The 24,098-nt window shown below is 34.3% G+C and overlaps 1 protein-coding gene across 1 annotated transcript; it reads right to left on the minus strand.

The window, feature by feature from the left end:
• Nucleotides 1-5,601: 5,601 nt before the first annotated feature.
• Nucleotides 5,602-6,430, minus strand: LOC114178169. Its single transcript, XM_028063918.1, has one exon. It carries the CDS (start codon nucleotides 6,344-6,346, stop codon nucleotides 6,005-6,007), a length of 342 nt encoding a protein of 113 aa, XP_027919719.1. The 5' UTR covers nucleotides 6,347-6,430; the 3' UTR covers nucleotides 5,602-6,004.
• Nucleotides 6,431-24,098: the final 17,668 nt, after the last annotated feature.

The raw sequence follows: 24,098 nt of genomic DNA on the forward strand, positions 1-24,098 counted from the left end.
GACAAAAAAAGTTAACCTATTGATGAGTGCATATTTTTGCCCTCATTTAATGTTTAATTATGGACTTTTAATTGAAGTTTGTTCCTAAAAGATTAATTTAATTGGAATTTCTTATAATTGAGTTTATTGAGCATGAAATCCAAAAACATGTTAAAAATTAATTTTTAGTTGCATATATGTTCTTTGAATATTTTGAGGAATGTTAATGCAACTATAGCTAAGTTGAGCTCATAGAGGTTTGGAAATAAATTGATTAAAGTTTCATGACACCATATAAAAGATAAATTTGAGAATAGAAAAATATCAAAATCATAGAAATCCAAGACAAGTATTACATCAAGAAGACAAGAAAAGCCTCAAAAAGTGAAGAAGTTTAGTTAAACCAAGAAGAGGAAACATACACTAAAAATTGGATCTTGCAGTTTGCTCTATCTTTTTCTAGAAAGAGGGCTGTGATAAATCATAAATATTTATTGTAAAAGATAATTTGGGGAAAATTTATCTTTAGATGTTTTATTTGATATTTTTAAATAATTATCTTATTTAATTATATTATAAAATATCAAAAGATAATAACTATCAAATCTTTTTAAATATGACAAGATCTTCTTAAATATTTTTAGAACTTCACAAGAAACAAATATATCTTGAAGATATTGGATTGTTTAGAAGATAACGGGAAGAGATTGCAAAAAACTGATTTAGAAAATTAATATAAATATTAGTTGGTGATAATTTATCATATATCTTTAAGTAATTAATTTATTTAATTATATCAAATATTGATATTATCAACTAAATATATTTGTCAAATAATTTTAAAATTGACTATATCTCTCCAAATGTTTTTAAATATTCATAACAACTATAAAGATAAATGGTATTTATGATTATTTTAAAGATATTTGAGAGATTTTAGCAACAGAAAAATTTCGTCCAAGTCCTATATAAAGAGACCAAGGGAAAGTAGAAAAATAAACTTGAGACTTCGGAGTTTAGGAACACTTAGGGAGAACTTATTTCATTCTCTCTCCACATCCTCTTTTGATTCCATGAAGTGTTAAGCTTCAAGGGTTGGTTCCATTATAATTTCATTATGATTTTTGGTATTATAATAAAATAATTTATTTGTTCTTTTTATTATTGTTGTGGTTTTCATTCATATGTCTTTTATCCTTAAATCACATAAGAAGTAATGATTTTACATGTCAACTAATTAGTGAAGTGTTTAAATCTATATGCATATGAGTCCAATGGTTTTTAAATTTAATTGAGACTTTACTTTGATTTTATTTAGAAACTTTCATGTGATTAAATGAATTTTTACCACTAATTGAAATTTTACTTTGGTTAAATTTTGATTGAGACAGTACTTTAGTTGAATTTCCTATGGATAATCTAAAGTACTCACCTTTAATTGAGAATTGTACTTTGGTTAAAAGTGAGAATAACAACAAATTAATTGAAACTTTATATTCATTGATTTGCAAATTTACAACAATAATTAATTGAGCAATAATCTTTAGATAACCGATGATAAATTTATTTTGAAAAATCTTGGAATAAATATATTTCCTTTATCATGGTTTCATATAATTTTTTTTTTCCAACTTTATTTCTTTATTTTCTATTTTATTTGATTAACCTTTTGTATAGTTTGTATAAGATCCAATTCATTAAGAATTAGATCCATGGTGGTCGGGAGACAACTTATGGTTGATTTTATCCTTTGTATTTGTTAACTATTATCTTAATAATACTGAAATTGTTAATAATCAATTTGATCGTTTAACGATTATAACCTATCTAAATAAACTCTCTTACAAGAACAATTTGTTCCTGGCAACCTCATTACGTATACGTGAATAGATTCCTGGCAAAGTGCGATTCGATTCTCATCATTAACTGAATTTCTACATTTGTGTGTATAATAAGTACATACATAATTAATATATATATATATATATATATATATATATATATATATATATATATATATATATATAACAAATTAAGAGCGAGAATAATGACAGCTTAAAACAAATTCCTCCCTATATTAAGATAATTACTATGCTCTAGACCGTTCTTTATCATGATTTACGTTTCATTTGTTTATCTTGAGAATTCATGTATAGAAGTGGGGAGTGTGGGGAATCTAAATAAAGCAACAGAATAAGCGAATAACAACATTACCTGATCAAAAAGCTTCAATTATTTACCAGTAGTAGTGTGGAAAGCACAAGAAAACAAAAACGAAAGATTTTCAAGTAATAATTCACTAGTATATTCCTTAATATATTTTTATCAAGTGAGCAAACTTCATCACCAATTTTCAGTCCTTTAATTTTTGAAGAGTGGGCATGACAGAAGAACAAATTCTTTTAGCTCTTCTGCATTTCATTTAAGAATTGTGCACTCACAAAACTTTGGTTTATAATATTATTTCATCAAAACACATGTTTTGTAAGTGTTCTGATCTTTGGCATATATATAATAAAGTAAATGCAAGCAGTGGATCATAACTTCTGCTGCTGTACACGTTTCTCACTGAGGTTTGATCCTAAGATTTGATTGGGCGGACTATATATTACCAACATTAAGCAGATTTGCTGCAAATTTTGGTAAGCTATGTAATAAAAATGCTCATACTTCTATTCATGATTTTGAGTTTTTTAAATACTTTTCTCATCCTACGTCATTGTACCTTCTCCTTCTAAAATTTTGGTACCTTTTCCTCTTAATTATATAAAATGAAATATTAACTATGATCCTGGTCACGTATATTGCTGGTATATACAAGAGAAAATTATTTTTTAACAAAGTTTTGTTAATAAAATTTTCACAATGCCTCACGTGACAATATCTTAATAAATGAAAAACAAGGTATGATATGACTTGAAAAGAAAATAAAAAAATTTGGTGTATGTTGAAAATCAAAAATTTATAAAATTTTTGTAAAAAATATTTTCTCTGAAGTTCTTTTTTAGAAGTTTTCCCGCATCTATATTATTATTACTGTTTTCTCTGAAGAGATCTATGCCATTACTATAGCTATTGTAACACTCCATTTAAATAATAACCTTTAATTAAATGAAATGTCACACAGAATAATATAAGAAGCAAAGTCAGAGAGCATAATATCACTCCTCACAGATATATAAGGTACTTAGATTGAAATACCAAAGCACACCACGATGCTAATAACAAAATGGTGTAAGGAATCTACAATATTCAAAATAAAAGCTAAAAGACAAGACAATACATGGGCCACAACCCTAAAAGAAACTCAAATGTGCGTAATTCGACCCAGATAGGCCATGCAGCGGAATCTCCATTACCCTGTTGACCACGAGGAGTTCTCGCATCTGCTCACATCAATAAATTGATGATTATCGCAAAAAGAGAAAACCACACATAGAACATACAAACAAGCAGAAAGGGTAAGCTAGAGTGGAAAAACGTTTTATCATACAATTGCATACCATTTTATAGTCAGAGATACATACATCAACCAATCATGTGATGACTCGCAATCAATACACTAAGACTCAAGACACGACTTATTAAGATACATATAATTAGTCGGATTCACCGAATGCTTGCACCTGTGGTGGCCTCTACTGCTCTACAGAGCCAATTGCCAATGGGTTTCACCCTACCACTCACAAGGTTAGCCTTCAAAGATCTAAGGCCTCCTGCTACTCTCACCACTTGAGTCAGTATGCTCTACGTGAGACTAACTAGCTCTTTAGAGTGTCAGGATGCAATCCTTACCTTGAATCCTTACTAAATTATATAATGAGAGGCACCACCACGAACTTCGTGGAATTACGTCCTAAGTATGAGGCACCCCCATGAGCTCCCACTAATAGGGGTCATTGAATTACGTCCTGACCAATGAGGCACCACCACACAACCATCGTGGAATTACGTCCTGACCATACCAAATTAATGTCTCACCAACCAAGTATGGAATTATCATGCATACAACTCTCATTTCAATATATACCATCAGCCATCCAACCATATTTCCTACATACATCATGCCAAACTCATCAATTATAGTCCATAAACCACTTAACTCATGCATACTTAACCAATTCATGCCTTGACAGAATAATACATTCATACAAGTGATCACCAACCAAAAACAGAGGGAAAAGCAGACACAAAGAAAATTCCTGCACTAGTCTCGCTCAAGCCATGGACCCTTGCTCAGGCGAAAGGGGTCTTTCGCTTAAGCTAGAGGCCCTCGCTTAGGCGAGACTACAAATAGAGGGCTATGCTAATTTTGCGAGTTCTTGCTTGGGCTAGCCCTCTTCGCCTGAGCGAGACCACCCCTCGCCCAAAGATGAGGTTCCTCGCTTGGCTACAACTACAACGACACACATCAAGCTCCCACGAGTCTTCGCTTAGGCGAGCCCTTCTCGCCTGAACGAGATAGCATCTCGCTCAAAACGAGAGCTCTTCGCCTGAGCGAGAGTTCGAATAAGAACCTCGGCCTGTTTTTGCTATTCTCAATTAGGCGAGCCAGGCTCGCTTGGGCGAGAGTATTAGTACTCGCCATTATTCTTCCTATGTCAGCCATACATACAAATCCAAACAACATAACATGGCATTTCATACATTCATAGTAGCACACAAGCCATACAAACATGAAACAAAGTTGAAAATGGGCAGATTTACAGAAAGTATGAAAGATCATAGGTTCCCTTACCTGGACTAGGAAGACACCGGTGCTCACTAAAGAAACCCAACAGCTCCAAGAGCAGGTTCATGAGTTGGAAATACTAGCCCAGACATAAAGCGAGGTTATACTTATGAATCTCTGTTGGTCCACAAAAAATAGAGCTAAAGGGAAGAGTATAAGGGTTAGAGGTTAACTTATGTGGAGTAGAATGAGCTTGAGTAAACTTGACAGATGTGGAGATCAAACCCTAGCAGAGTACTTTGCTGCAGCTCTAAGAGAGGAAGGATAAGGGTTTTTTGAAAAATGCAACAAATGAGGGTTTTAGGACAATTTAGGGTCTTGAACACCTTATGAGCCAGCCTTAGGCCCAACTGATTAGGATAGACCTTTAAAATAAGAGTAGAAAATAATTGGGCCTTACTGCATGATAGGTTCTTAGGGGTGAAGTGAATTTATGTTCAGTTCAAAAATAGAATTAAAAATGGAACATGGTTCTTTGATAGTTTAATTCTAAATGTAAAAAGTGTTAATAATCATAAGCTTGAATCTTAACTTTTATTTTATTCACATTTTTAATTAAGGAAGAAAATGACAAGCTTGTTAATTTCCCTCTTGAAATGATTTAGATTCTTTTTGTTGAGATATGCTTTCTTCATTAGGTGTGATATTTTAACTAAACCTTTTTCAGGTTTTGATAATTCTTTATCTTCTTTTGCCAAGTCTCCCACATTTGTTCATGTTCTTTTCTTCATATTCTTGTGATGTACTATCACTACTATGCAGAGGTTTAGAAGTCCCACATTGACTGGAAAAAAGACAATTTCATAATATATAAGTGAGGTGCTAATCTCATCTTATAAGTCGATTTTGTGACGTTGAGTTAGGCTTAAAGTCTACTTAGTAACATGATATCAAATAGAAAAGTGCAAACTCAATTGGGTTTGCTTCATCTATTATATCTGGTTTGGATTACAGTTTGGAACCTACAATTTGACACAATGAAAAAGCACTGATTTGTTTCAGCTTCTACTCCCTATGATTTCACAACCAAAACAATACTTAATCACTACAAATAAGACCATAGCTTTCTGCATAATCCAAACAAACTCTACTATTTAAGATGAGCATACTTATTACAGCATAGCATAGTATTCTCTCTGCACAAAGTGCCCAAATGGCACAAATCAAAAGGGTATACTTATTGAATGCTAGGCCCTGCAACCGTAATCATGCTATAGCTAATATATATATTATATATATATAACTATAAATCTATATGGTGGTTGATATTTTGATCCCTCAAAACGTATTTGCTTATGCGTTCAATCGCTCAAGCATTAAACGTTTTTGAACCATAGCGATGTATATTTCAGCCTTTTTGTCCACACTTTCATCTCCAGGAAAACCATATAACTCTTCCAAATTGCTCCAACTATCTGCTACCTTAATGCGAACCTTTGGGTCTCTCTTTGTGGTGGCATAGTCCTGAGGCACCACGAACCCTAGAGTGGGAGGAGGAGAAGAATAGTGATTTGGCTTAATATCTGTGGCTTTGTATTGCATGGTTGAGGAAGGTTTTGGTGCATTGTTTCTGTAGAAAGGCACCAATTTTCCTTTAAAGGACCCTCTGGTGCCCTTTCTGTATGCAGCCTCCATTTTGAGGAGCAAGAGAATTTTGAGAACAGATATATGTTATTGAAGGGTTCTAAAGGTGTGTGTGAATTTCAGTAGTTAAGTAGCATGAGATTGAGGGTATATATATTGTTATGATGAATTGGAATCCAGATAAAGATGAGGATGGTCCCTCATCTAAAAATCTGAAGGCATAAACTCTTTAAACTCGTATTGGCTCACTGCTTTATTCCAATTATTAGTTTAATAACTTTGATTGCTTTTCTAAAACATGTTGCTCTCTTTTAGCTAATAGAATCCATGTATTATTATCATCATTTATCTTGTAATGATCCAATGCTTAGAGCTACTAAGTTAATAATTAACGATTTTGCTTCAGTTGAAACAGTCTTAGTTTTCATTAATTTTGAATTCAGATTTTGTCGATGAGAAATTGAAAATATTATTGGATTTACTTCACTTTTATTAGTCTTACAAACTATCACTGGAAATATTTTCTTATTTTTCATCTAAAATATTAGAATATATATTAAGATATGTTAATAAATTTCTTTCTAATTATCTTTTTGGTAACTTAAAATTTCCTAATTATAAGTTAAAGGGATTTTTTAAATAACTTAATATCATATTTTTTCTACAAGTTAACTAATTTAGTGTATTATAGTTTTAAGTTATGTGAGAATTTTGTTTCATTTTTTAATTTATTTTCATATGCATATATTTATGAAAATCTCATTCGAATAGAGCTTAAGCTTTAAAATTTATTTCCCCAATAAAATATTTAAAAATGCACAATACATAAACATGTTTTCTATCTCAAAGAATAAGAAATGGAAAGTTTTAATAAATAAATTTTAAACTTAAATTTAAAATAATTTGATGTGAGATTAAATATTTATAGATATTTCGACAAATGATATGATAGATTTAACAAGAAATAAATTTTGTTAAGATAAATTTGTATAATGAAATTTATATGTTGTTTCATACGTACGTGAAATTGTCAATACAAAAAGTTTCATTTGTTGAATAAAAATTCACTTGCCATAACTTGAACTAGTAATGTTTGATAGTGATTTATGAGTAGTAAGAATCTAAGACAAAAACTTTTGCCAAAAAAAATCTACCATACCAAAGCTTGGAAAGGGATCAGATTCTGTCTCTGTGGAACAAATTTTCTGCGAGGTTAGGCTGCATAGTGCATCTACAAGTAATTATACCTTTTCCTTATCTACAAAACATGTTATATGAATTAATATATATTTTTTCTTTTGCCTCATGTGTTCTTCAAATAAAAGAATTAAAAAAGATATATATTAAAAATGGGATAGGCTTAATTTGGATTTTACATAAAGGAATGATACGTGGCTCCACACTATATGCTTGATAGTTCAGACTTCAGAGTAGGATTTATACTTCATCCACTGAGCCAAACTTTTCTTCTATGTACATTTTTCGCGAAGATGCCTTTTGGTTATATATTATTATATATGCAACATCGCCTCAATATGATACGTGAGATTAAGATTTTAGTTTTCAGGATATTTAGAAAATTTTGACTATTTAAGCACTTTTTGGGTCCACTAATTATAACACGACGAATGACCAGATTGTGCAGCAGCAGAAGAAAGCTAAAACATATCTTCAAAAAGATAACATTAGTGGATGGTGGATAAGAATGGTGTCCTTTTCAACACTTTGAAAGGGAGCTTTTTTTTTATCACACACGAGCCACTTTTCACTTGCGAAATATGAAGTTTACCCGTGCACATTTAATTTGATTATATTTTATATTCCGAACTCAAGTGCAAGTGCATTGAAGGGATTGCATTTGAGATTTATTAAGAAGTTTAGAGTTTTACCACATTTTTTTAAAGGTGACTTAAAGAATCAAGAGTGGTGTATTTAAATTGTATTTTCAATCTTAACTCTTAAACTATTGAAGATTATTGGATATATAAGAATACTTTATAAAAATGAATTAATTTAATTTTTTTTAATTATATGTTTCTATGGAATTCTTATGCAACTTAACTACTTTTATCTATTGTTCCATAATATGCAATACTCTCACACTCCTTAAAAGTCAAGGTTAAGACAAATTTAAATATATTTTTCTCCTTTAATCCTCTGGGACAATTTTAAGCACAAAATTGTAAATTAGTTCAAAATTTCAAATACCATGCAATAATTGACCCTAACGATGTTATCACAACGAACTTTATGAGATTGGATTATGCCAAGTTCATAGCTCTATTTACCAATTGCAAGCATGTGATGACTTCATCAGTCGCCCTTTAACATATCATTCAAAGAGATAATAAGTCACTTTGACAATACATGGACCCTTTGCTAAAATCACTAGAGAGGTCTCAACTTACTCCGAGTATTAATAATGCATGTTGTGCTATATGGACTCCATCTAGGCATATTTTTTCATTCATTGTATGTTGATCCTTTTAAACATATCGACGAACTTTGGATACAAACTACTTGATACATTAGTATCGAATAGAACTTTAGTAGTACGAAGCAAGGAAGGAAAGTTTTGCCCTTCTCCACTGATAGACGTGCTTTCAACACTACAAGAAAAAAAGCTTATTACCGACGGTCATAATTCGTCGGTGTCAACATCCAATTTCGTCCGGGTGAATGCATTTTGTTTTGTTAAATAAAAAAAAATGTTAGGTTTTTAATTTTAATTCTACCATGAAAAAAAAGGAAAAAGAAAAAGAAAAAGAAAAAAAAGAAAAGGAAGGGAGAATCTAATTTGTTTTTAATTATCACACCCTTTTCATGAGCCCAAATGTTTTATACATATTTTCACCCCATTGTTTGCTGTTTACACTCTTCACATGACATGTCAGAAAAGGACATTTTATAATTTTTGTTTTTAGATAAGGGTATAATATTAGGAGCAATATGTTTTTATAATAATTTGAATAAATATCTTGCATTTACGCTTATGTAATGTGTCTCATTGATTTGTTAGTGAGGGAAGATATTATTTTAATAATTAGAAGTAAATATTTCCGATAATAATATTTTTTAGAGAATAATACAATTTTAATAGTTAAAAGAAAATATTCCCGGTAATAATTAGGATCAATTATATGAATAATATGTTATGATTTGATCACAATCTTTATGTGACGGAAAATATGATTCTAGTAATTACAGGCAATATTTCGCTAATAATTATAATCAATACCGTGGATATTATGTGACCATTTAATTTCTATAATATGTTTCATCTGAACCAATTCCTTCCTCATATTTCATTAAAATTAAAGACTAGGATTTCAGTGGTATCCCAAGCTGCCTATATAATCAAAAAATTTCTCCAATGCAAGACACAGAAAAAAATTCGACAAACCCCTCTTATTTTTATTAACAGCACACACGCAAAAGTGGGTCACCTTACTATCCTTCCGGTCAGTTTTGCTCTGTTGTCCTGAAAGGTAAACTCTCTTTGCTCCTAATGTTATTTATGAATCTCTTATAATATCAAATGTATGAGATTGACCTGTTGTATGATTAAATGTGTTTGAGGTTCACACGTTAAATGATTTTGGGTTTGTCATTCACATGCTCAACCCTTCTCTTTCCCTTTATTTGGAATTCCATTTATCTGGATAATTAAAAAGGTTTCTTTCGTAGGCTTTAATTCTCTCTAAAAATTATATTATTTCTTTTATATAGGTATTGAATATCATGTCAAGTCTCAGACTTGCTTGATAATCAAAACACTAATTCACAAACTTTTAATTCTTTTTTTTAATTAATAATAATAAAAAATAAAAATTATAAAATCATTTTAAATATCATGTCAAATCCGAGTAGAATCCCGAGGTCTCTTGATAACTAAAGCTTTTATCATGTAGAATCTCGGGTTCTCTTGATATTAATAAAAAATTATATATAAAAAATCTAAAATTTAAAAATAATAATAAAAATATCAAACAATCTTTTTAAAGAACTACGTTATCCCTGATTTTCCAAATAGAAATACGTAGGAGCGAGGTACAATCCTCATCGGGCCAAAATAAAAAATAAAAAAATAATTTTGTTTTTAATTTTTATTATTTTTGTTTGTGTTTTTTATTTTGTTTCATTTTTTGGGGAACAACAAATATTTTAAACATCAAATTCTATCTTGCACACTTAATTAAAGAAGGAATCGTCTTAAGACGAGCGTTGTGGGGTGCTAACACCTTCCCCACACGTAACCGACTCCCGAATCCAAATTTGGTTTCAAAGACTTTTTTTTAAGGTTTTTCTATAGTTTTCCATAATAAACTATGGTGGTGACTCCTCTATTTTTTATAAATTATTTTCGCCGTCCTGTCGCGACCTCGGTTGCTATAGTTGGTAACGCCACAAATTCGTCAGTAATGAAGTTTTCCTGACGGACTTTCGACGACAAAAAATTTGTCAGTAAACACATCGTCAGTAATACTTTACCGACGGATTCCAAAAGTCTGCTGGTAATTTTCGACAAACCCATTCGTCGACCAAACCAACAGATACCAAAAGTCTGCCATTACCGACGGATATATCCTTCGGTAATTACCGACGGCCAGATCCATCAGAAACACCATTCATTCATATCATGCCATTACCAACGGATCAGTCTATCGGTAATTACCGAAGGATATATCCGTCGGTAATAACCGATGGAATGGTCTGTCGGTAATGGCATGGGATGAACGAATGGTGTTTCCGAAAGATCTGGCCCTCGGTAATCCATCGGTAAGTGGTTAAATTTTGTTTGGGTTCATTTGTTAGTTTAACATTCCACAATACCTGCATATAGAAATTTCCAACACAGACAATCCAGCATTCCAACATTCCAACATTCCATTTTATCAAATATTGTATCATTATCAAACTCCATCACAATATATATCGCATGATACACAATTTATAAAACATAGAAACTCCATCACAATATATATCACATTATATATCAAATGACACACAATATGTAGCATATGAATATGTTTGCCAAATATTACATAAGCACAATCAACCAAAGAAATTCAGCAAGGGTTCAGATTTCAACCACTCTATAAGTTACTTTTGATGGAGAGTTGACCCAAAGGTTGACTTTTCAAATCAAAGCTCCAACTCAAGGTTTGAGCATCCTAGCATCTTGGTTTAGTGATTTAAAACATTTTTGAGCCATAAATTATCTCATTCCAAGTATTTTACAAGTTTTGAGTTTGATATGCTCATTTTTTGTTTTCTAGACTACCTAGAATTAGGATTTTTGTTGTACACTAGTTCTTTAGGAAACATCACTGTTTTAGTAACTCATTAGCATCATATTAACCATGTCTAGATGGTAGAATAATGCATTTGCACACTGCTATACGTTTAGTCCCTTGATTAGAGTAGATTTTGCATTTTAGCCAACTTTAGCTTGTGTTTTAGATTGTAGGGAGTCACATTTTGAGTTTTTAGTACATTTTAAAATTTGAGTAATTTCTTAGCTTTATGTTACCATTTAAACTTGGTCATATAGTATCTTTATACTTACTTTTGTTTTTTAGTTCAATTTAGATTTTTTTGGCTTTCTAGAGAAGTAGTTTAAAGAATATATTAGTTCTATGGAGTGAAATTTTGTTTAAAGTTTAAGTTTTGGGAAGTAAGTAGATATTTAGAGTGTAGGTGTCTCTTACAACTTGTCTAAGTAGTTTTGTTATACTTTTTAGTTGCTTATTATAGACTTGTATGAGGATAGTGGTCTTAATTCTATTTTAGACTAGCAATTTTATTTAACTTGGCTCCAATTTTATTTAAGTCCCTTGACTTGCCTTAATTTAGACTGTAATTGTGTTTTTCAATGGAGCTTAGAAGTTTTTTAAAGAAAGGTGAAGCTAGGAGAAATGGGTCCAATGTTACAAAGAAGATATCAAGCCAAAAGCAATTTGTCATTACCATGAATCCTATGTGGCAGCTAGCTTTCAGTCCTGATGAGGGATTATCTTGTTCCTTTTTAAGATTATTGAATATGGTGTGAGTTGATTAAGAAAGCTAAGTGAAATCCCCACTGGACATTAACACTAGTGTATTTTAGAGCTTTTACAGCGCTGTATATGCCTCGGTTCATGCGGACCCGCTGCATAAAAGCACGCGGTGGCAGTTTTGTAATTAAATTGAACTTTTATGCCTCGGTTGTCATAATAATCGAGGCATATAGTGCTAAAAAAATTTGACTCAGCGCGTTGACCACTAATTTAATTTATTTATTTTTTTCACTGACACAATATGCCTCGGTTCTCTCTTAACCGAGGCAGTAGAGACAGTTAATTATTTTGACCACTGCGTTGACCCCCAATTTGAAATTTTTTTTTTTACTGAAGGAATATGCCTCGGTTCTTTAATAACCGAGGCAGTAAGTGTAATATATGCCTCGGTTCAGCGCCTACCCGAGGCAGTAAGTCTAATATATGCCTCGGTTTCGAATAACCGAGGCAGTATCTCTTCGTAGGGTTAAAAAACCCCAATTCCTTCGTTGTTCTGCGATTTCATCTTCTCCGTTCTTCTGCGAAATCGTCTTCTCCGGCCAACCTTCATTTCTCCGACGAGCAGCACCACCTTCACGCACAGGTCCCATCGTCCGGCGCACCTCCGGCGCACCTCCGACGCTCCAGTGCGGCTCTGCGCCACCGTCCCGACGCTCCAGCGCCGCGGCTTCTTCTTCTTCGACCAACCACCACCGCACTGCTCCGCCCTTCTCCGATGACCAGCGCAGCTCTGCACCACCGTCCCGCACACCTCCGACGTTCCAGGGCATCGTTTCGTCGCAGCACCGCACCGCACCGCCGCGGCTTCTTCTTCTTCTTCGACCAACCACCACCGTCGCTGCACCTTTGAGGAGTCGTGCACTGCCACCGGAGCCGCAGCGTGTTTGTTCTTTGAGCAACCATCACCAACGGCTACTGCAATTCTGTTCGAGGAGGTTCTTCCGGTGCCGTTGCCATTGCCTCCATTCAATCCATCGCTCCTTGGTATGTTTATTTTTACGATTTGGATTATTTTTGGATCCGCTGGATTTAATTTTTTTGGATTGCTTGTATGTTTTTATATTTTCAATCTTGAATTTGAGATTATTAAAAATATGGAAGAAATTTTGGATTGTTTGTACTAGAAGATAATTTGGATCCTAGGAGTTAGTATGTATCAATTTCATGAGAATTTATTTTAAACTTTTGACAGTGTTGACGTAGTATCCCTGTTGTCCGACTGTGGGTACTGAAATTTTAAAGATTACTGAAATTGTTCATACAATTTCAGTATATAAACGTATGGATCGAGACTGGATTTACTTGCCACGCATCAGTGTTGAGTATGAGAAAGGAGTAGAAGAATTTATACAATTTGCGCAACGTTATGAAGGTAGAAGTGATGATGAAGTGAAGTTTAGATGTCCTTGTGTGAATTGTTTGAATGCGAGAAAGTTGAATGTAACTGCAATTAGGGAACATCTTATTTGCGATGGTTTCCTTCCAAGTTATACAATATGGACATGGCATGGCGAATTAATAGACTTTCCAACTGTCTCCCGAACTGAAAATTTTGTGGATTCCATCGTGGAAGATCAACATGAAGAAGACAAATTAGAGGACATGATTCGTGATGTTGGCGCTGAAGCTTTTGCCCAAGCGCACGTGTATGAGACAATCTCTACTGATTCAGAGACTCCGTTGTATGTTGGTTCAACTAAGTTTACAAGGTTGTCAGCGGTGTTAAGATTGATGAATTTGAAGGCGACTAATGGGTGGACCGATAAGAGTTTCACAGAATTATTAGTGTTGTTGAATGAAATGCTTCCAGATGGAAATACACTACCCACTCGCAACTATGATGCCAAAAAAATTCTTTGTCCGATGGGTATGGAGTATAAACGGATACATGCATGTCCTAATGATTGCATACTCTATAGGAAAGAATTTGAAGGATTGAAAAAGTGTCCGAAGTGTGGCTTATCACGGTACAAGGAGAAAATCAACAGTGAAGATAAAGGTGAGTTAGAAAAGGATGGACCCGCTTTGAAAGTAGTCTGGTACCTTCCAATCGTACCTAGACTTAAGCGTTTGTTTGCGAATCCAAAAGACGCTAAAAACCTTCGATGGCATGCAGATGAGAGAAGATGTGACGGCCTGCTTCGTCATCCAGCTGATTCAATGCAATGGAAAAATATTGATCACGAGTTCCCCCAATTCGGTGAAGAATGTAGAAATATTCGCTTTGGTTTAGCTACTGATGGAATGAATCCATTTGGTAATTTAAGTACCAACCACAGCTGCTGGCCCGTTATATTATTTATTTACAACTTGTCTCCTGGACTTTGCATGAAGAGAAAGTACATGATGTTGTCTATGATGATATCCGGTCCAAGACAGCCTGGAAATGACATAGATGTTTATCTCAGTCCACTAGTTGAAGACTTGAAGATGTTGTGGGAGGATGGGGTTGAAACATTTGATGCTTTTACTTCTAAGACTTTCATGATGCGTGCAATGTTATTTTGCACAATTAATGATTTTCCAGCTTACGGTAATTTGTCAGGATATAGTGTCAAGGGTCATAAAGCATGTCCTATATGTGAAGAAAATACTGCAGCTCATCAATTGAAATACGGAAGGAAAACAGTATATATGCGCCATCGAAGATTTTTGCAATCGAATCATCCTTATCGAAGGTTAAAAAAATCATTTAATGGACATCAAGAGAATGATGATGCACCAATTCCATTGAATGGCTTTCAAATTCATGAAAAAGTTAATAAAATACATCATGTATTTGGGAAAACCTCTAAGAAATCATCTACAACGAGCCCTTGGAAGAAAAAATCAATATTTTTTGATCTTCCATATTGGTCGAAGTTAGAGGTTAGACACTGCATAGATGTAATGCATGTGGAGAAGAATGTGTGTGATAGCTTGATTGGTACACTACTTAACATTCAAGGAAAGACAAAAGATGGAGTAAATGCTCGGTTGGATATGCTTGAAATGAATATTCGCAAAGACTTGGCACCAAGGGAGGCTGGTAAGCGTACTTATTTGCCTCCCGCATGTTACACCATGTCTAGACAAGAAAAGATAAGTTTTTTCCTTTGTCTTAAAAGTGTCAAGGTACCACATGGATACTCTTCAAATATTAAGAGTTTAGTGTCAATGCAGGATTTGAAGCTTGTTGGCCTGAAGTCTCATGATTGTCACCGTCTTAATGCAACAATTGTTACCGGTGGCTATTCGTGGAATTTTGCCAAAAAATGTTCGACAAGCTATAACTCGTTTGTGTTCATTTTTCTCTTCAATTTGTAGTAAAGTCATCGATCCTTTAAAGTTAGATGACCTTCAAAGTGAGATTGTTATCATCTTGTGTCAGCTGGAGATGTTTTTCCCTCCATCCTTTTTTGATGTTATGGTACATTTGCTTGTTCATTTGGTAAGAGAAATCAAGTTCTGTGGGCCAGTATACTTAAGATGGATGTATCCTATTGAACGCTATATGAAGATTTTGAAAGGGTACGTGAAAAATCAATATCGTCCAGAAGCTTCAATGATTGAAAGGTATATAGCAGAAGAAAGTATTGAGTTTTGTTCAGATTACATGACAAAAGCAAATCCGATAGGAGTTCCTCCTAGATCATGGTTGAACAGGTGTTCTATAAGTAACAGCATCCGGGGTGTGAATGTGGTAACCAAATCTCGCGCAGAACTATTGGAAGCACATCTATACATATTGAACAAGCACATCTGTACAGGGAAGACACTAGTTGCTCGTGGAACAAAATTTGAGGCAGCCACTATTCTTCATGGTATGGAGCTGGCGGATGATGAGGTTAAGGTCACTGTAGAGGAAGTTATTATACCAGATGCTTTAGTTCCTGTGCCAACAGATGAGGTATATACTGTGGCACAGGCATTTCAGTCTTTCCTCGCCTGGCCTAAAGATTTAGTTGGTTCTATTTCTGACCCTTCGGTATGGATCCCCAAACTCACCTTATAGTACTTTGCATTTTAAGTTTACATGTTATTTATGTTCATAATCAAATTATTTTTTCCATGTACTAATAGTCGCATGAAGTGGAAAGTCTTGAACCTATGAAGATTCCAATATCTTTGGACGATCCTCTTGGTGCATTACACCAGCTTGCTGACATCATTAGTGATAAGCCGATGGTAGTTCCATGGGATTCTGATGTATTTGGGAGAGATAGTGACATCCCAATGTACCTGCATAAGCAAGATGTCTTAGAGCTTGCGTCGGGTACAGAAGAACTGAATATTACCCTTATTCAGTTATGGATGATGTAAGCATCTAAACTATTCATTATGTTTAATTAATTTATATAGTAACTTATATTAAATAAATGTTTTTGTCCAGGTATATTTTTAGTGTCAGTAACAATATGGGGTTGAGTGATGTATATGGGTTCATAGACCCCCAACTCACTCATGTAGGCAATAAATTTGATGACATTCAAGCATACGTCACTGAATGCTTTGGACAAGGGAAGCAAATATATTTTGTCCCTTATATTTCTGGGTAAGTGTAGTTTGTTGACTTCTAATTATAATATATTATTTTAAGGTACAACAACGAATTTTTTTTTATTGCAGGCGTCATTGGCAACTAGTTGTAATTTCCATGAAGGACAACATTGCTGTGTGGCTTTGTTCCTTGCACAGGCCTCCTCCTAACCATCTGAGACAAGTTATAGATTGGTAAGAACCTTAATTTTATGAACTTTCTTTCTTATATAATTGTATCTTAACACATTACCTTTTTCATAGTTCAATCGCTGGACATAGCATGTTGTTAGGGAAATCAACTGCTATGACAAAAAGGCTAGCATGGTTGAGCCTCAAGGTTTGCTATTTTGGTCTATAGTATTATAATTATTCAATTTCTTTTCTTCATCAATTACTTATATATGTGCATTCATTGTAGTGTAATTTACAAACCGGCTCATATGAGTGCGGTTACTATGTAATGCAATGGATATCAACCATTGTACGTGCTCGTATCACAAGTGGTTGGGAAACAGTAATTGTTTCACTATATGAAATACTTATATGCAATTTTGGCTTAGTTTATATACTAATTTAAATTATTCTCTTGTGTGCAGAGATTTGGTACCAGTACATCAATCCCCGTCAAGTCCATCAAATATTTAAGGATAGCTTTGGCAAAGTATATTATTCAAATATACAATAGTACTTAGTATATTTGTTTATGGAAGCACATGATATTGTAATGAGTGCTACAATATGAATAGTATTTAAGTATTGTAATGAGTCCATCAATTATAATATGATATTGTTTCTGGCTGGGTTTGTATTTCTGGTTCAAAATTTGCAGGTTAAATGTGCTAGATTTGAATGAAATAGGACCAGAATTAAAAAAAAAAAAAGCTTTATGCCTCGGTTGTAACCAAAACCGAGGCAGAAGATCATCGAATTTTTAATTTTTTTTTTAAATGGCCATATGCCTCGGTTAGACCAGAACCGAGGCAGTAAAATGCACTTTCTGTCGCGGTCAAAACAGACCCGAGGCAGAAAGTACATTAAATTTTTTTTATTTTTTTAATTTCTGGTACGCATTAGGCCTCGGTTGGGCGGAAACCGAGGCAGTAAATATTTTATATGCCTCGGGTTGTAACCGAGGCATAAACTACTGGCTTTTTACCTCGGTCGTATATGCAGCGGTTGCGGACCCGAAGCCAAAAGCTGAAAATAACCGCTGTCATTTCCCTTCCCTGCACCAGTGTAAGATAGCAAGCTATCTAGATGTGAAGGTTCCTTTCACAAAACTCAAGAGAAGAAGATAATGGATTGATTCAAAACAAAAAGGAAATGGAAAGCACATAAACCATAGAAAACCAAGAACAATTAAAGGAAGAAGAAAACATAAAATGGAAAGGAAAGAAATGGTAAAAATGTGAGAAACACGCCACTACAAGGCTAGGCTAGAAGCCATGACAACCTTGAAGATGAGTGGATGTGTGCCGCCACTTGCTATGCAAGATAAGGCTTAAAAGTTTCACTCCCAAGGGAGGAAACTCTCACAAATGGTTGAGACACAAGAGTGTTTTTACTTCAAAATGTTCAACCCTTTTACATGTCTAGGAGCACCCCTTATATAGAAGAGTTTAGGGGCCTCTAAGCAAATAAAAGATACTTAAGGATGTCTCTACAAAAACCTAACCCTAGCTTCTAGAAACTAGGTCAAATAAGGTTACAAAAATGAAAGACAAAAGACCTAACTATGGTGTGTGCAAGGCTAATTTCGTTCTAGCACAAAAGGAGACAAAGAATGTGTCTCACATGTCTCCAAAAAGTGGCCAAAGTGTGCTAAAAACAAAGGAGACCAAAGGTACATAGGTACACTTGCTTCATGCCTTTTACTTTATGCTTTATGCCTTTGCTTTACTCTCTCTTCCACATCATTTATGCTCCCCAATCATCATGCGCCACCTAGCATTGCTTTCTTACTCCTAATTAACCTACAAAGCAAATAAACATAGATTAGCATGTTGGCTTAAGTCAAGTCAACTATAGTCAATAAGTCAAACCTAGTCAAAGGTCAACAAGTCAACTAAAGTTGATTCAACTAAGTCAACTTTGGGAATCAAAAATAATAAACACAAATGAAAAGGGATGAAGGATTAGTGAACTTCCTTTCTAAACATGCTTAGTCTTCTTAAGCATGTGCCTTCATCCTTGGTTGGGGTCAATCCTTCATCATCCTCCCCTTCTTGGAGAGAATTTGACCACAAATTCTTGAAGCCTTTGTGGATGGAACTTGACTTGATTTGGGGGAGGATTTGCGCCTCCCTTTTATGAGCTTTTGTTCCATCCTTTCTAAGGGTATTACCCCTAGCTTTGGTTAGGCCATCTTTATTTTCTAGACTACTCTTCCTCTCTTACTTATGCTTTGGGCCTTCCTTTTTGGCTTGGGAAGAGAAGGAAGAGTGATGCACATCTTGCTTTGGAAGATTTTTTTGTAGGCAAGTAAACCTTGGTGAAAGCTTGCCCCTTTTCTTTTTCTTCTTTATCTTTTCTTATTATATTTCTATCCTTATTAACTTCTTGAGGTGATAGAGGTAGTAAAGTTGTCTTTTTCCCATTTTTGAAGAAAATGTATTGGTTGGTATAGCCATCATGTAAAGTTTGTTTATCAAATTGCCATGGCCTACCTAGTAAGATATGTGTGACTTCCATGGGAACAACATCACATAGCACCTCATCTTTGTAGCTTCCTATAGAGAAGTTAATTAGGACTTGTTTATTGACATCTATTTCTCCCTCTTTACTTATCCAAGCAAGCTTGTAGGGCTTAGCATGAGGAATGGTCTCTAAGCTAAGCTTTTCCACCATCCTTGTGCTAGTTACATTGGTACTACTTCCTCCATCAATAATTAGAGAGCAAACCCATTTGTTAATTTTGCACCTAGATTGAAAAATGTTTTCTCTTTGAGTTGGCTCAAGCTCACTTTGATCTTGACCTATCATGCGCCTTAATAACATAGGGTCTTTCTCAAAAATTTTAGTTTTACTAGAGGAAGAAGATTCTTTTGAAAGAGAATGGGGAGATGAGTGTTCACTTTCAACATCATTACTCTTCTTTAAGATCATGGTCCTTTTGGTTGGGCAATTTAAAGCAATGTGATTATAACCCAAACATTTAAAACATTTAATGGAACTTGATCTTTGAGAAGTGGAATGGTGAATGTGATCACTTGGTGACTTACTTTTACTTGGTGGTTCTTGATGAGAGTTAGAAGGGAACTTATCATGTTTCTTTTTATCCTTTCCCTTCCATGAGTGACTAAAGTAGTGGTTGGGTGAGTAACTCTTCCTTGCCCTTCTTTTTCTTTTCAATTGAATTTCAATCCCAAGGGCAAGTGTGAAAACATTTTCAAGAGTGGAGTACTCATACAACTCTACTTGGTCTTGTATGTCTCTCCTAAGACCACTCACAAATCTTTTTATTTTCTCTTTGTTAGTCTCTTTTATTTCAACCCTACGCATTTGAGACTCTAATTCTTTAAAGTACTCACTCACACTCATAGAACCTTGGTGAAGCCTTTGGAGCTTCAAAAGAAGTTCCTTCCTATAGGAGGGAGGAACAAATCTAGCGCGCATAAGAGTTTTAATGTCCATCCAAGAAGCCGCGGGTGGCCCTTGGTCATAATTCTTACAAACTTTATGCCACCAAGTATTGGCATACTCCAAAAATCCTAAAACTACTAGATCAACTTGTGTTTGATCCTTTACATGATTTTCATTGAAAATTTGATCAACTTTAGCTTCCCAATCAAGGAAGACTTTGGGATCACTTCCTCCATAGAACTTAGGAATCTTTGGAGTTTGCTTCTCTTGTGATGGGTTGCGCCTAGAATGCCCTCTTTTCCTAGCCTCTCTTTCTTGCTCTTTAGCTTCAAGCCTTTGAATGTGCTCTTGGATTCTTAGGTCACTTTGCTCCTTGTCTTTTCTTAATTGTTCAAAGGCTTCCTTCCTAGACAACTCCAAATCCTGAAGCAATCTCATCAATGTATTGTTTTTGTTCAGTGTAGGTGCATTTGATGAACTTGCCATGATTCCTACAACAAAAACACTCAAATCTGAGACAAAATAAATGGATTAGAGGTTAGAAAACATGAAAACCGAGACCAAATCCAACCCAAAATGTAACCCAAGTGTTTAGATCACTCTCCCAAAGTAACAAGGCAAGGCTAGTACTCAAAATCCACCAAAGGAATGAAGCAAACTCTTTTAAAAACTTGTTCAAAACCTTTCAAATGCAATACAAGTGATTCGACCACAACATCCCAAGAGTTTCAAGAAAAGAAAACTACTAAGACAAAACAAAGAACACCTAGTGACAAGCAAGAAAAGCACAAAAACAAGGAAAGCTAAACTCTAAAGAAGAAAAGTTTGAGACAAAACTTTTAACAAGACTAAAACAAGAAAAGCACATTTTAAAGACTCTATGGAAAGCACTTGACAAGCATCTTCAAGTCTTAAATCATGCATACACCAAGAAAGATCATAACCAAGTTAAAGCATGGAACTAATTAGCCAATATCACCCAATTCTCAAGTATGAAAAACTAGTAGCATAACACCTAGTGAAAAACACACTTTTAGTTCACCAAGGAGCAAGGTTGCTCTCGGTTTTTAGGCAAAAATTGGTGTAAAATTTTCTTCTTTCCACAACTAGTTTCATAAAATGCTGAGAAAGAGTTTTAGGTGGCTTGGACACTTAGTTCCTCAAGTTTTAGGCCAAAATCAATTTCATGGAGCATACATCAAGCAAGACATAAAGTGAATGCAATATTCAAATACTTGGAAAAATAAGAATAAGAAAACTTCAAGTTAACATATGACATATGACTCAAGCAAAAGTTAGGCACATTTAAAGACTCAACATGACATACACAAAGACACAAACATGTAGCTATCATGCATTTAAACTCATGGATTTGAGGCTCAAAGAGTAAGCATCAAAAGACATGTTATCCAACCACATTTAGGAGCAAAAGAGTCACAAAGCCGAAGTCAAAATTGCCACAACATAACCTGAAAATGTTGTTTTTCGTATTCTCGGCAGCTCTGACCTTTGCTCACTCATTTGATCATAACTCTCTCCACAGAACTCCAAATGCTTTAATTCTTTTTTTGTTGGAAACTAGACTCACAGAGCTTTCTTTTGATATAAAGAACGTTACTTTTGGACCACTGAGCTAGCTCCAGTATTTTTTTCAAAAACGCACACGTTGCTGCCAGCACTATTTTTATGTGGACCATTCAAAGATAGCTACACAAGACAAGGTTAGAACATGAAAACACCATATTCAAGGAAAACCAAAGCTCTAGATACCAAATGATGAAGGATTATATTGTTCCTTTTTAAGATTATTGAATATGGTGTGAGTTGATTAAGAAAGCTAAGTGAAATCCCCACTGGACATTAAGATAGCATGGTATCTAGATGTGAAGGTTCCTTTCACAAAACTCAAGAGAAGAAGATGATGGATTGATTCAAAATGAAAAGGAAATGGAAGGCACATAAACAATACAAAACCAAGAACAATTAAAGGAAGAAGAAAACATAAAATGGAAAGGAAAGAAATGGTAAAAATGTGAGAAGCACGCCACTACAAGGCTAGGCTAAAAGCCATGGCAACCTTGAAGATGAGTGGATGTGTGCCGCCACTTGCTATGCAAGATAAGGCTTAAAAGTATTCACTCCCAAGGGAGGAAACTCTCACAAATGGTTGAGACACAAGAGTGTTTTTACTTCAAAATGTTCAACCCTTTTACATGTCTAGGAGCACCCCTTATATAGAAGAGTTTAGGGGCCTCTAAGCAAATAAAAGATACTTAAGGATGTCTCTACAAAAACCTAACCCTAGCTTCTAGAAACTAGGTCAAATAAGGTTACAAAAATGAGAGACAAAAGACCTAACTATGGTGTGTGCAAGGCTAATTTCGTTCTAGCACAAAAGGAGACAAAGAATGTGTCTCATATGTCTCCAAAAAGTGGCCAAACACTAACACAAAAAAGCTTTTTAACGTCCGACATTTTCGACCTTTGACGTCTGCCCAAATACCGACGTCGTATCGGGTGACGTCAAAATAACGTCAGCAAAATAGCAGACGTCACTTGACGTCGGTCCTTTTGGGAGTCCGACGTTATCCAACGTCGGGGCCAGTAATAGCAGACGTCAATTTTTGCACCAGAAAGAGGGAAAAACCTGAGCAATTTAACGTCTGTCAGAGACTGTCAGACGTTAAATAACGTCGGCCCTGCAACAGTCAGACGTTAAATTACGTCGGCCCTGGTACAGTCCGACGTTAAATTACGTCTGTCAGGGCACACCAGACGTCAAACTGCACCATTTTTTAAAAAAAATTTGACTGTTTTTACAATATCCACACACCTGAAAATCAGAAAATTCCCAGAACAATTTCATAAAACTTTCAGCACAATTTTAGAGCTACAGTTATATATAATAGAACTAAAGTTTCAACATATATTCTAAACTAATATAAATAACAACAAACTAAAAGTTTCAACATGAAATTCTTGTACAATAAAGTTTTTAAAACGAGTTCTAATTCATGTGGTATCAACTCCATCTCTCCAATAGATATGCTGCCCATTCCTGTCTTAGTGTGTGGATAATGTCATCTGGTAGAGGTGATGGATTCTTGAATCGCTGAAAAAGTAATACAATTTCATTATGTATGAATATCATTCTTTAAAGTTTGATATGATTTATAATATGTGAAAGATATATATAATTACCTCTATCCATTCATCTTTAACTGCAACTCGAATGATTGTTCTTATCCAAGACATGACATAATATCCACATTCCCATGAATCTTCTTGCTTGTTACACTGAACATTACAAATAAAATAAACACATCAAAGTCATAAGTTGACATACAGAAATTAATAACTTTAAAATGAATGAGTTCTAACCTTTGGATATATGACTTTAAGTTGTTGGCCTCTAGATTTACCCACAATTCTAATGAAATTTTGGAAACATAAAATATATATAAGTTTTTATAACTAAGTAGATACATAGGTTAGGATTGAAAAAAAAATAATACTTACTCTTGTAACATGTTTTTAAAAGCTGGTGGAACATCATAAATTTCACAAAATTTCGACAGCATTTCGCATTGGTCTCTGAAGTACACGAAATGAAAGTGATTAATCATGATCACAATCAAGTA

The sequence above is a fragment of the Vigna unguiculata genome, chromosome 1 (assembly GCF_004118075.2).
Source record: "Vigna unguiculata cultivar IT97K-499-35 chromosome 1, ASM411807v1, whole genome shotgun sequence".
Taxonomy (NCBI): Eukaryota; Viridiplantae; Streptophyta; class Magnoliopsida; order Fabales; family Fabaceae; genus Vigna; species Vigna unguiculata.

What these genes read in the sequence shown, in the direction of transcription:
- LOC114178169 (XM_028063918.1), bottom strand. Translation starts at nt 6,346, where the DNA reads ATGGAGGCTGCATACAGAAAGGGCACCAGAGGGTCCTTTAAAGGAAAA.